This window comes from Neomonachus schauinslandi, chromosome 11 (genome assembly GCF_002201575.2).
Source record: "Neomonachus schauinslandi chromosome 11, ASM220157v2, whole genome shotgun sequence".
Classification (NCBI taxonomy): Eukaryota; Metazoa; Chordata; class Mammalia; order Carnivora; family Phocidae; genus Neomonachus; species Neomonachus schauinslandi.
In genome coordinates this window covers 17,538,847-17,552,750 of record NC_058413.1, presented here as the reverse complement: position 1 = coordinate 17,552,750, position 13,904 = coordinate 17,538,847, and the positions used below count along the sequence as shown (strand labels likewise).

General features: G+C 44.6%; 1 protein-coding gene across 4 annotated transcripts in view; it reads left to right on the top strand.

Annotated features, from left to right (window-relative positions):
* Positions 1–13,904, top strand: part of EXT2 (exostosin glycosyltransferase 2) — a 139,029-nt gene that overhangs the window by 23,699 nt on the left and 101,426 nt on the right. For 3 of the 4 annotated variants that reach the window (XM_021685386.1, XM_021685387.2, XM_021685389.1), the window contains 2 exons: positions 10,189–10,384; positions 12,217–12,356. In XM_021685386.1, the coding sequence (XP_021541061.1) occupies positions 10,189–10,384; positions 12,217–12,356 (336 nt within the window). The remainder of the gene's footprint in view (positions 1–10,188; positions 10,385–12,216; positions 12,357–13,904) is intronic. The other variant, XM_021685388.2, reaches the window with a different exon arrangement.

Here is a 13,904-nt window from a genome sequence, read left to right as displayed (position 1 = left end):
CTGTTTAAAATTGTGCTAATTCACAGTGAGAATCTCAATAAACTTTAAACAAATGTGATGATAATGGTAGTATTCTTGTGTGCCATGTGCTCACTTATGAAGGTGACTGATTTGTATATTGCCACACTAGAAATATCATAGAGGGTGAGATTTAAAAATCCGCACATAGGATTTGGTCTCAGAAATGAGTCTTAAGGAAAGAGTTTGCAAAGCATCCCAAACTTCCCCTTGGATGCCTTTATGGATTCTTTGAGAAATCAGAGTGTGTTGTACTTTGTAGCCTGGTGACCAAATTCTGGAACTTATTTTAGATGTAGCAGATTTTGTTATTTAGATAAGGGGAGATTGAAACATTTTTCTGCCGTTAGGCAAATACAAAGAAAGACTGAATAGTTCATGAACTTACTGCCTAGGTCAACTTTCTGGATTTTTCTGTTAATGGACTCCCAGAGTTGACTTTTTCTTTTGTTATTTTGTTATTTTTTAAATTGAGATATAATTGATTTACCATAAAATTTACTCTTTCAAAGTATATACTCCAGTGGGTTCATTTATTTTTTATTTTTTAAAGATTTATTTATTTATTTTAGGAAGAGAGAGAGAGAGAGCCGTTTCTGTGTCGTCTTTGGAGAAATGTCTGTTCATGTCTTCTATCCATTTCTTGACTGGATTTTTTGTTTTTTGGGTGTTGAGTTTGATAAGTTCTTTATAGATTTTGGATACTAACCCTTTATTGGATATGTTGTTTGCAAATATCTTCTCCCATTCTATAGGTTGCTTTTAGTTTGTTGATTGTTTCCTTCGCTGTGCAGAAGCTTTTTATCTTGATGAAGGCCCAGTAGCTCATTTTTGCTTTTGTTTCCCTTGCCTCCGATGACGTGTCCAGTAAGAAGTTGCTATGGCCAAGATCTAAGAGTTTGCTGCCTGTGTTCTCCTCTAGGATTTTGATAGATTCCTGTCTGACATTTAGGTCTTTCATCCATTTTGAATTTATTTTTGTGTATGGTGTAAGAAAGCGGTCCAGTTTCATTCTTCTGCATGTTGCTGTACAGTTTTCCCAACACCGTTTGTTGAAGAGACTGTCTTTTCCATTGGATATTCTTTTCTGCTTTTCAAGGATGAGTTGGCCATAGAGTTGTGGGTCCATTTCTGGGTTTTCTATTCTGTTCCACTGATCTGTGTGTCTGTTTTTTGTGCCAGTACCATACTGTCTTGGTGACTACAGCTTTGTAATAGAGCTTAAAGTCCAGAATTGTGATGCCTCCAGTTTTGTTTTTCTTTTTCAGGTTGCTTTGGCTATTTGTCATCTACCCATTTTTTTTTTTTATATTGGGTTTTGTTTTTGTTGAGTTCTAAGGATTCTTTATATATTTTACTTACTAGACGCATATCAGATATATGATTTGCAGATATTTTCTCCCATCCTGTAGGTTGTCTTTTCACTATCTTGATGGTGTCCTTTGATGCACAAAAGTTTCTTCTTTTGAGGAAGTCTGATTTATCTATTTTTCCTTTGGCTGCTTGTACTTTGGGTGTCATACATAAGAAATCCTTGACTAATCCAAGATCACAAAATTTAAACCTGTGGTTTCTTAGAATTTTATAATTTTAGCTCTTACATTTTGGTTTTTGGTCTATTTTGAGTTGATTTTTATTTTTATTTATTTTTTATTTTTTATTTTATTTTTTTATTTATTTGACAGAGAGAGACACAGCAGAGGGGGAACACAAGCAGGGGGAGTGGGAGAGGGAGAAGCAGGCTTCCCGCAGAGCAGGGAGCCCGATGCGGGGCTCGATCCCAGGACCCTGGGATCATGACCTGAGTCGAAGGCAGACGCTTAACGACTGAGCCACCCATGTGCCCCTTGAGTTGATTTTTTTAAAAAATTTATTTATTTTAGAAAAAGAGAGAACAGGAGTCGGGGGAGGGGCAGAGGGAGAAGAGACTCTTCAGGCAGACTCCCTGCTGAGCACAGAGCCTGATGTGGGGCTCGAGCTCACAACCCATGAAATTGTGACCTGAGCCAAAACCAGTAGTCGGACACTTAACCAACTGAGCGATCCAGGCACCCCTATTTTGAGTTAATTTTAATATATGGTGTGAGGTAGGGGTCTAACTTCATTCTTTTACATGTGGATATCCAGTTGTCTTAGCAACACTTGTTGAAAAGACTGTTCTTTTCCCATTGAATGATGTTGGCATTCTTGTTGAAAATCAACTGGCCATAGGTATTTAGGCTTATTTCTGGACTCCCAATTCTGTTCCATTGGTCTGTATGTCTATCCATATGCCGGTACCACGCTGTCTTTTTTTTTTTTTTAAAGATTTTATTTATTTGATGGAGAGAGAGACAGCGAGAGGGAACACAAGCAGGGGGAGTGGGAGAGGGAGAAGCAGGCTTCCCGCTGAGCAGGGAGCCCAGTGTAGGGCTTGATCCCAGGACCCTGGGATCATGACCTGAGCTGAAGGCAGACGCCCAACAACTGAGCCACCCAGGCGCCCCCCCGCTGTCTTGATGACTGTAGTTTTATAGTAAGTTTTGAAATTTGGTAATGTGTGTCCTCCAACTTTGTTCTTTTTTTAAGGTTTTGTTTTTTGTTTGTTTTGGTCTATTCAAGGTCCCTTGCATCTTGATTACTTTTTAAATAATGCAACTTGAATAAGTACAGATAAAAAACAATTTAAACTCTTTGTGCTTATAGGACTTCAAAATTAAAACAGATTTACAAATTAAATGCAAACAAATCTACAAAACTAATAATATTCACATTAACAATATAGCTGAGGCTTTTTCTTTGAAACTGGATTGTGTCTTTTAAGGTGAGTGTAAAGTTAACTAAGGTTTTGGGGGTTTGGCATGCCTATGGGGTTTGCCTGTGGGGTGATGATATACTTCTCTCTACCACTTTTTCTGTTTGAATGACTAGGAAGCTTCCCTTTGGCATATTGTGACATCATTTATCTTCATCTGGTACAGATGCCTGATTCATATTTCTCCTCACCATTTTGTTATGACAATCTTAAAGCCAGGCAGCAGTGTTTAAAAAATTTGACAGCATTGGGCGCCTGGGTGGCTCAGTTGGTTAAGCGACTGCCTTCGGCTCAGGTCATGATCCTGGAGTCCCGGGATCGAGTCCCGCATCGGGCTCCCTGCTCAGCAGGGAGTCTGCTTCTCCCTCTGACCCTCTTCCCTCTCATGCTCTCTGTCTCTCATTCTCTCTCTCGCAAATAAATAAAAAATTTTTAAAAAATTTGACAGCATAGTGAATATGTGTATGCCCATCACTTAGGTTCTGCAATTAGCATTTTACTGTACTTACACATGATTTACATTTTAAGTCTTCCTCTCTTCCTATTAGCCCACTAAATACAAACTTGGACATTGAAAAACTCTTAGCAGTATTTATCATTAAATATGAGCTAATTTTTTTTGATCATCATCAAGATGAAAATACAAAATAATTCTTACAGAGGAGACTGGAGAAAAGGATATGGTTCAATGCTGTGTTTTTTTTAATTAAAATTTTTAAAATTTAAATTCAATTAATTAACATATAGTGTATTATTAGTTTCAGAAGTAGAGTTCAGTGATTCATCAGCCTTACACAATTCACAGCACTCACCATAACACATACCCTCCCCAATGTCCATCACCCAGCCACCCCATCTCTCCCACCCTCCTCCACTCCAGCAACAGTTTGTTTCCTATAGTTAAGAGTCTCTTATGGTTTGTCTCCCTCTCTGATTTCGTCTTGTTTTATTTTTCCCTCCCTTCCCCTATGCTCCTCTGTTTTGTTTCTTAAATTCCACATATGAGTGAGATCATATAATTTTCTCTGATTGACTTACTTCATTCAGTGTAATACCTTCTAGTTCCATCCATGTTGTTGCAAATGGAAGGATTTCATTTTTTTGATGGCTGAATAATATTCCATTCTCTGTATATACCACATCTTCTTTATCCATTCATCTGTCGAGGGACATCCAGGCTCTTTCTATAGTTTGGCTATTGTAGACATTGCTGCTATAAACATTGGGGTACATGTGCCCCTTCAAATCAGTATTTTTGTATCCTTTGGATAAAATACCCAGTAGTGCAATTGCTCTATTTTCAACTTTTTGAGGAACCTCCATACTGTTTTCCAGAGTGGCTGTACCAGCTTGCATTCCCAGCAACAGTGTAGGAGGGTACCCCTTTCTCTGCATCCTCACCAACATTTGTTGTTTCCTCACTTGTTAATTTTAGCCCCAGTGCTGTTTTGAGACTAGATTTCTGTAATGAGAAAGGGTGATCTGTGTAAGTGTGCCCAGCTGGTACCCTTTGGGTGGTACAAGTTTCTGTCACATATCTAGGATCTTAATTTGGCATATTTACATAGCATTAGATATAATAGATATTATAATGTAATATAAATACATTATAATAGATATTATAAAACTGTAATAGTGGAGAAAAGTCAGTTAAACTTAGAAAAAAGATTTTATTTCTCTACTTGCTGCTTCTGTGAACATTTACTTAAATTTAAATCAGTTGTGTGATTTTTGAAAGTTGTTTTTTAACCTTTTGCTTTTTTTTCCCCCGAAGTTGTTCTGGAAATTGTTTAATTCAGTTCACTGCAGTTCAGATCAACCCTTTATTGAAGACCTGTTTGGACCAAGCCTAGCTAGGCTGGTGGTTCTCAACACGGGAGGGGGTTGATTTTGTCTCCCCAGGGACATTTGGCAATATACGGAGCCTTTTTTGACTGTTGTGAGTTAGGGTGTGTGTGTGTGTCGGGTCCCCAAGACCACCTCCAGTTTCGATGATTTGCCAAGAAGCTCAGGACTCAGTATATAGTCACACTCATGGCTATGATTTATTGTCGCAAAAGGAGACAAAGCACAGTCAGCAAAGGGAAAAGGTACACGGGGTGAAGTCCAAGGAAACTGGGCGCAGGCATCAAAGGTCCTGTCCCAGTGACGTCACACAGTCACACAGGATGTGCTTAATTCCCCCAGCAGCGAGTGGTGACAACATGCATGAAATATTGCTTACCCGGGGACTCGTTAGAGACTCTGTGCCCCCAGTTTTCATCGGGAGCTAATCACGTGCGCAGGCTCTGCTGGGCATGTGTCAACATTTCAGATTTCCAGGAGGAAAGTGAGTGTTCAACATAAGCCATATTGTTTGTACAGACAGTTTGGGCACAGGAAGCCACTCTTATCAGTTCTGGGGAGGCTAGGAACTCCCCTAAAACTGAAGTTCCCATACGCCAGCCAAGAGCCAGCCTCTCAGAGGAGAGCGGTCAGACCTGGTATGTTCACTCTTTTCTGCACGGGGTGCTCCTGGCATCTAGAGGGTGGAGGCCAGGGGTGCCACGAAACCTCTGCAGTGCCCAGGGCACAACAGAGAATTGTGGGCTCCCCATGGCCCCAGTGCTGCAGGGGAGGGAGGGGGGAGGGTCAGGGCTGTCTCTTCAGCTTGGCTGCCTCTGGGCCTTTCTTTCTTTCTTTTTTTTTTTTTTTCTAAAGATTTTATTTATTTATTTGAGACAGAGAGAATGAGAGACAGAGAGCATGAGAGGGAGGAGCAGACTCCCTGCCGAGCAGGGAGCCCGATGCGGGACTCGATCCCGGGACTCCAGGATCATGACCTGAACTGAAGGCAGTTGCTTAACCAACTGAGCCACCCAGGCGCCCGGGCCTATCTTTCTTAAGAGTGCTTGAACTCTACCCCCTTTCTTATCTAATCTCTCTAGTATAATCTAGCTCTCTTGTGTTGCTTCAGGACTCTTCCTTCCCTTCAGGTTTGACCTAGGGAAAATACCTACTGAAAAGAAAAGATTCAGTAAAACAGAGAAGAACAAACCGCCTCTGAACAGTAAAAATTATTTTCAGGCAGTTTCTTTTAAAGATTTAAACTGCCATAGTGGTGGTATTTTCTTAGTAACTTAATCTCCCTAGTTTTTATGTATAATTAGCCTGAAATGAAGATCTCTAGCTAGATCACTTAAGGTCTCAGGCTCTGAGGTTCTGCGTCCAATAATTAGCCAGAGGAAGAGTCAGCCTACCAGGACCGGGAAGACAGCTAAAGGCTGCCTGGGGCGCCATGCTCCCTCTGCTGGCCAGTTGGTGGATTTCTACAACTCAGCTGGACCCACACTCCACTTCCCTCCAGCCTGCAGTTTGGCCCTGAAGTTTTGGTGTTTCTCTTATAAGCAACACTCCCTTCTCTCTAACAGAAACAAAAAAACAAGAAGAAGAAGAAGGAAAAAAAAAGGGCAAAACAGACTCCAGACTCCTGACCCTTTCCAGGGACTTGGGAGGAGGCCGGGTGGGTGACCTGATGGCCGTGCTTTGGATTTGTTGCGCTTTGTGAGAGTTGCTTTGTGAGGGAATTCCCACATCTCTTGAGGGCTACAGAGAGTAGTGAGAGCTTGGTTTTTATTTTTATCTCAAATCTCTCTCAGTATTTTTTCAATGGGAAGCTGAGGGTTGTTGCTATTGATAGCTTGTTCTCACAGCTGTGCGGGTCTCAGCTGGAATTCTTGTCATTGTCTCTAGGAGGAACTAAATTGGGAGTTTACCACTGTTCCTATTGAGGGAGACTTCAAGTTCTCAGCATGATTTTACTTAAACTTCGGTTTCAGCACTGCTGGGAGGAAACATGAAAGTCCTAGCTAGTAATTTTAGTCCTTAAAAGAAAAACAAATCCACCTTACAATTTTGTTTGCTTAAAGCTAAAATGGGCACACTCCATCAGCCATCTGTCAGGTCAGGGAGAACCAGCATGCAAGCAGGGGGAATGTTTCTAGACTCTTGTGCACATCTGCACATTTATGCTGAAAATGGAGTAATGGTAGAGTAGGGATCCAGGGATCCAGGGATCCTGGCGACCGAATATCTGAAATAGAACTTTGTTTCTCAACAGTGAAACTCGACCTGAGTCCTTTACTCAGGAGCTTCTTCGAGCATTGCACATGAACATCTGTATTTATTTCTGTATCTATGTAGATGGATAGTCTCTATATTATCTGTGTGCATTGAGAACCATGCATTCATATCACCATCTGCAAATCCATCCAGCACCACAGGAGCATTCTGGTTTTCTCCCTTTGCATATTTGTAGCTCTGTTCTCTGACAGTGAGAAATCTGGCTCCCATTTATCCTCAGTAGTTTTGCTTACTTGCTCAACCCTCTTGCACTGTGTTGCCCCTGCCTCCATCACCCCCACTCAGACTCTGACTCCCCCACATTGTGCTCCCGCTGCTCACCACACTGGGGCGCTGGTACCATTGCTCTCACCCTCCCCACGACACGGCATCTTTCTCAGCCTGTCCGGGCTCTAACACTCTGCCCTGGGATTCCCACATGACCTCCCAACCGCACTTGTTCTCCAGCATCCCACTGGGTTGCCATGCCACTTTTACCCCTGCCCCCAGTGCCGAAACCTTGGGTACCCTTTCAGGGCTCTCACACCCTGCATTGGGCCAACTCCCAGATCTTTCCCAAGTAGAATCCTTCATCCTAGAAAGGCATCCACACTCTGGATGGGCCATTTCTGTCCCCACCCACGCCATGCAGTACCACTCTTTTCTCTCTGGAACTCCAACACTCTGCGCCCTTCTGCGTGGACACCCTCCTGGGTACTGGCGTGTCTGTTCTTATTCTAGACAGCGTAGAGCATCACCAGTTTTATGGTTGCAGCTCTACTTAAACAGAAGGTTTCCAGAAACATCCAGCAAATACCAGTGCCCCATGAGATCCATCATAGAACCAATGTCTTAGGAATTGGAAAGACCTTTAAAGGTCATTCAGCCCTAACTTGACGCATGGCTGATTTCATTATAACTTGTTAATGAGAAGTTTTCTGATTTGAAATAAAAAATAAAAACCAAACCCAGTCTATTTCATTTCCAAATAGCTTTCATCGTTAAGGTGGTTTTAAACCCTGCTTGTCTTGTGAGTTTGCCTATAAGTCTTTCTCTTGTTTAAAGAGACAAGTTTGACTACAGAAATTTTTTTTTAATATTTTATTTATTTGATATAGAGAGACACAACGAGAGAGGGAACACAAGTAGGGGGAGTGGGAGAGGGAGAAGCAGGCTTCCTGCCGAGCAGGGAGCCCGATGCGGGGCTCGATCCCAGGACCCTGGGATCATGACCTGAGCCGAAGGCAGACGCTTAACGACTGAGCCACCCGGCGCCCTGATTACAGAAATACTTTGAAGGGAGATGGTATTCGCTTCGAGATGATCTGCAAGTGCTCTTATGTGTGATCTTTCCATCACCAAGTCATCCCTCTGTAAATTAATGCTTTTACATAAGAAAAATTATTGAGGCTCAGGGCTGGGAATAGAATCCAAGAGTCTATTTCAGTGTCTAGAAGGACTGCTTTTAGCTATAAATATTCAGCATATTGTTCAGTAAATTGTAACTTAGGGGGAAGTTGCCCAGCATGAGAGGAACCCATCTGTACAGCTGATCCAAACTGACTCCCCGATGGGTTGCTACTCCATGTCTTTCTTATCTCCACTTACCTTTACCCTGTGGTCTGGGTCTGAATGACCCATCAAGGGCAGCTCTATCAAACAGACCTTTCCGCGGTGGGAGACCATCTGTATTTCTGCTGTTAGGTACCCCCTACCTTTCATATGGCCATTGAGAATTTGAAATGTGGCTGGTATGAGAGGAACTGAATTTTAAGTTTAATTTAAATGGCCTCATGTGGCTACTTGCTGTTAGACAGTGAGGTTTTGGGGAGTGTGCACATCCCTTTCTTTCTTAACCGTGGCAGGGAAGTACCTTTTGCTTGTAGTTCAGCCGCTTAAAGGAATTACCAGAAGAAAGGGTCCTGAGGATTTGCAGGCCATCTGGCTGTGGGGTGTGTTGCTGTGTTTTCTGGAGTTTCCGGAGCTGAGCTGGCTGGAAAGGGGAGCATTCCCCTTCTCCACTCATTGTTCAGTGTGTTCGGGACTTGAAGCTTAGTGCTGGATAAACCGTGATGACCTTTTCAGTCAGAGAATGGTTGTTCTTTGGCTATGGATGTATGGGTAAAGTGATGTTCACCAGCTAGAACCCCCAAATAAGTCTAAGAAACTAAAAAAAAAAAAAAAAAAAATTTACCGTTCCTTTCTCCCAAGGCAAGAAAAAGGAAGAGAGAGAGCTGGAGGTCACACAATATAGGTTTCGGTCCTTTCTTATGTGCGGACTCGTATCAGCTTGTCTGATGGCATTAACTTTCCCTGGTGCAGACCAGTGCGGGGTAGATTCCTGTGAGTACTGCTTCGAGGTCTGATGGGTATTTCACTTCTTGCTGGAAGCTCCTTTGTATTACTCATCTCTTTGACGGTGATTGCTAGTGGTCCCTCAGCCTGTGTAGTGTTTATGAGCTGTAACCTCTCCGCCCTGTGGGGATCTTGCCTTCCAGGGCAGAGTTACTTACCATCTGGTCCCCCCCAGAACTCCCCCTCGACTTCTGGCTTACTAACTTTGTGTTCGTGTGTTTGTCTTGTGGAGATCTAAATGGCACTAGACCCATGGAAATGCTTTCTTCACTCCATTTTCTCTTAGACATCCTTGCTATCCAGATGTTAAGACTGGGTTCCCTCCTTTGGTGAAGACAGTTTTTTCCACGTGTTGTTCTCAACACCAATTCAGTCTTCCTGTGTGCGGGTGGCCTTGAGGATGGGGGCTCTCTTCCCTGAAGCGTCTCTGTAGCCTGAGGAGGCCATTCAGCAGCCAGAAGCAGTCCTTCACCTCTTCTGGTTTTACCATGGGTACTGCCCATCAGCCAGCTCTCAGTTCCTTTTCAGATTAGAGACCTCAGATATAACTAATGGTAACACATTGATGTTTCTTCCAAGTAGTCAGCCAGTTAGTTTCTCTCTTTGTCCACGCACGCACATACATATTTATAGCTTGCTGTCCAAGCTTGGCATATTACAAGCATTTCCTCAAAACCTGAAGAACTTCTCCCCAATAAAATCTTTCATGATGGCACGTGACTGAGTCATACCTTAGGTTCCTACGGTGTATAATACTGTAAATCCTAAGCAATGCTGCAGAGCGTGATTTCCCAGAAAATCGAGAGATGTGAAGTCCGGTGAGAACCCACTCCCTGCCGTAAGTTGAATGTCCGGGTTTGTTGTACCTTGACCAGCGAGCCGGCGGCAATGTTCCAGTCACGCTTCTTGTTCTCTTGCAGTCCCCGGCGGTACTTCCTCCTGTCCTCTCAGATGGCTATCCACCCCGAGTACAGAGAAGACCTGGAAGCCCTGCAGGCCAGACACGGGGAGTCGGTGTTAGTGCTGGATAAATGCACCAACCTCTCGGAGGGTGTCCTGTGGGTGCGTAAGCGCTGCTGCGAGCACCAAGTCTACGATTACCCCCAGGTGCTGCAGGTGAGTGTCTGCCCTTAGCCGCCAGGCTCGGGAGAGGTCCCTTCCTCGAAGTAGCACGCACCCCAGCAAAAGGCCTTGTTTCCCACACGCAGCCAGGGAATTACCCAAGGGGAGAAGAGAACGTAGTCCTGCTCTTTACCAGCCACGCGGGCCCTCAGGTGCGTTGGCGTCTGGTGTCTGCTGTTTGTGCAGAGCTGCTTGGCCTCTGAGTACTCCTGCCCTTTTCAGACATCCGTTACCCTCCAGAATCGCAACTGCGATGGGTTTGCGGAGAAGTCACGTGGACAGTGGGCAAACGTGTTTTTCTTTTCCCCCTGTATTCCTAAGCCCGTGCAGAGACATCTCCTCTTCAAGGTGGCAGCTTGGAGCCTCTGACATGCGGGCCCACGAGGCCGCAGTCAACTTTTGCTGGGAATGGAAGGTTTTCGTTTTTTGTTACTGTTTTGTCTGTTGGTGTTTTGCCACCCTCGGCATGTCCTACTGGTAGTATGTCCTTCGCCTGAGTCATGGGCATGGCAGTATTTCCATACTCGAGGGTAAGAGTAGTCCTTTGGGGGATATTTTAAGCATAAGCAGGATGCTTGGCATTCCAAGGGCATGGGGGCTAGGAAAGGAGAAAGTGAGTTTTGTTCCCTGAAATATTTAAAATAGTTCAAGGAGAAATAGCAAGGAGCTGGTGTGATTCTTTTTTTTTTTTTTTTTAAATCTCCAAAGAGAACTGGCCCATGCTGAGATTGTTAAAATACTTTCTCTCCGAGAAAGTGCTGCGTGGCCTCTGGAATGTCTGACTGATAACAGTGGTGATGTGAGCAGGAGTATTTATAGTAACCTTTGTCTAGACAGGAAAAATGGTTATCAGCACGTGTGTCCACATCTGGATGCTGACTCTTCAGGGCAGGCTGAGCTGTCCACCTGCACCTCTAGGCGCCATGACTGATTCTCTTCTTCAGCCCTTGCTGCTTTCTCATGTATCCCTGGAGGAGTTTGGCATATTGAGTTTCTTTACATTTTTTTCTGAACTTTCCTTTTCTCTAGCTGTAAAGATGAAACAGTGGGTTTTGGGGTTTTTTTTTAATCTTTTTTTTTTTTTTTCCTCCTGAAGAGGCAAAAACTGGGAAAAACCGAGTGTTAGAGAGAGGGTCGTTTCTTATTTTTGCTTACCTGTCACAACTGCTTGTTCTCCTGTACGTCTCTCATTTTCTGAAATGTTCCCCACATTGACTAGGCTTGAGGGAGGGAAGGGAGAAGAAACTTGCTTTCTGTTTGATTTATTGTTCTAAGAAGAACATATCTGCGTGTTTTCAAAGGCACTGCATACGTGAAATGAATACCTTCTATGTACAGAGCACACTGCTCGATGCCATGAGGAGTAGAAAGATGAGAGTTGATAGCTTCCCTCTAGGGGGTCCTCTAGAAAGCCTGAAATGCCCAGACAAGTAATTCTGCTGTGAGGTAGGCTGAGGTAAGCGCCGTAAGTGATGCTCAGCCCCCGTGCCTCGGTGTGCGCGCGTAGTGTGGGGCTGGAAGGAACCCGGCTGTGGGAGGTCACATCACTGAGGGCCCAGAGAAGACTTGGACGTTGGCTCTGGACATTTCAGATGCCACCAGTGGCGGCATCGAGGTGACACTGAAGAGTGGAAATACCAAGCGTTGCAGCCAGTTGAGCTTTTCAAGTTCCCCTGGTGTGAGCTTTTATCTGTTCGCGTTTTCGGTCAGGGTGTCTCAGTAGTGCTTGGCTTCAGCCCTCAGGAGAACTTGATGGTCTGCAGCGACCAGAGAGTGGGTCAGCGAGACTGGTTTGTGATCCCCTGCCTCTGCTTGTGTTCCCGCAGGAGGCCACGTTCTGTGTGGTCCTTCGTGGTGCTCGGCTGGGCCAGGCGGTACTGAGTGACGTTTTACGCGCCGGCTGTGTCCCAGTTGTCATTGCAGACTCCTATATTTTGCCTTTCTCTGAAGTTCTGGACTGGAAGAGGTGAGTGTTACCTTGTAATAAACTTCACACCAGTGGTTCTGTGTGCATTAGATTATGAAAGCCCCCTCAGTAATTGTAATGCCTACCTAGGTTTGAGAACTACTCCTGTAGATTGTTTTGCTGTATTTTCCATCAGAAGAGTTAGTCTGTTGGCCTAGAGCAGAGGTTCACAAACTGAGGCCTTTGGGCCAGATATGGGAAGTTGCCAGGTTTTGTAAATAAAGTTTTACTGAAACACAGCCATACCCATTCACTCACGTATTATCCCCTGGCTGTGTCTATGCTGCCGTGGCGGAGCTGGTAGTTGTGACAGAGATGATATGGCCCACAAAGCCTGAAATACGTACTGTCTGGGCTTTTACCAAAGACGAGAGCAGTGGTTCTCCCTTGTAACTGCAGAGTATAGTCACCAGAAGGACTTTAAGGAATGCTGCACTTCAGAGCTCCGTGGGTGTGATCTGCAGCCACAGTGGTGAAGTGCTAGAGACTCTGCAGAGTTTGCATGATGTTACTAGCTGGAGGGGGAGTGCCGCCGCATGCGTGAAAGCTTAGAGACATTCCCAGGGCACAGAAGGGCAAACATGGGTCCCGCTTGGTTATGGCTGTAATGGACAGAAGAGCCCTCTGGTCTCATGTTGTTTCATTTCCCTAGGACTTTGGAGGTTAAAGATTATTGAAAATTAGCTCCCTTTGTGTATACCTCTCAAGCTTGACTCTGCCTCAGATACTTAATTACTTTCTCCTCTCCCACCTGTTCTGATATTTCTGTTCGTGTCTGATCACCATAGGTATTTGAACAATGCAGGTAACATTCATTCTTCTGTACACTGATTCATCTCATAGTTATTGGAAAGTCTCCTGTGAATAATGCAGTCTCTGCTCTTAAGGAGGCTGGGATCTAGTGGGGAACAAACCAAGCGTTCTAATAACGTGTGATAAGTGCCTTGTAGATGCCTGCACAGGGGGCAGTGGAAGCCCAGCACAGAGGGGTAGCCTCATTCAGCCTGAAAGACGAGGCTGTGTAATTCTTTTTATCTTAGAGAAGTGCTGAGCCACCTCCAGTCATTTACGCATCCGTGGAGACATTTGTTGAGCCCCTTTATTTGCGAGGTACTGTGTTAGGTATGGGGATACAAAGATGATCGGTCCAACCTTGCCTCCAGGAAGCCCCTAGCCTACTGGTGGAGGATAGACAGGTGAACCAGCAGTGACCGACTACTGCGATGAGATGCAGCCGGGCTGGGTGGGATGGTAGGAGAAGCGCGAGGAGGAGGCGCACACCTCTGCCGGCAGTGGAGTTGGTGAGGGCTTCGTGGAGGCAGTGACCCTGAGCCACGGCTGGAAAGATACTCCTGTGAGAATCCAGACCGGCTTGGGTAGTTGTCATTATGGGTAAGTGGTGGAAGGGCTCTGGATTTGGAGCCAGAAGGCCTGGGTTCAGGTAACCAGCTCTGTCACTGGCTAGCTTTGTGATCTTGCCAAATCGTTTCTTTTCTTTCTTTCTTTGAGCCTCAGTTTTCCCATCTGTACAGTAGAAATCGTGCACTT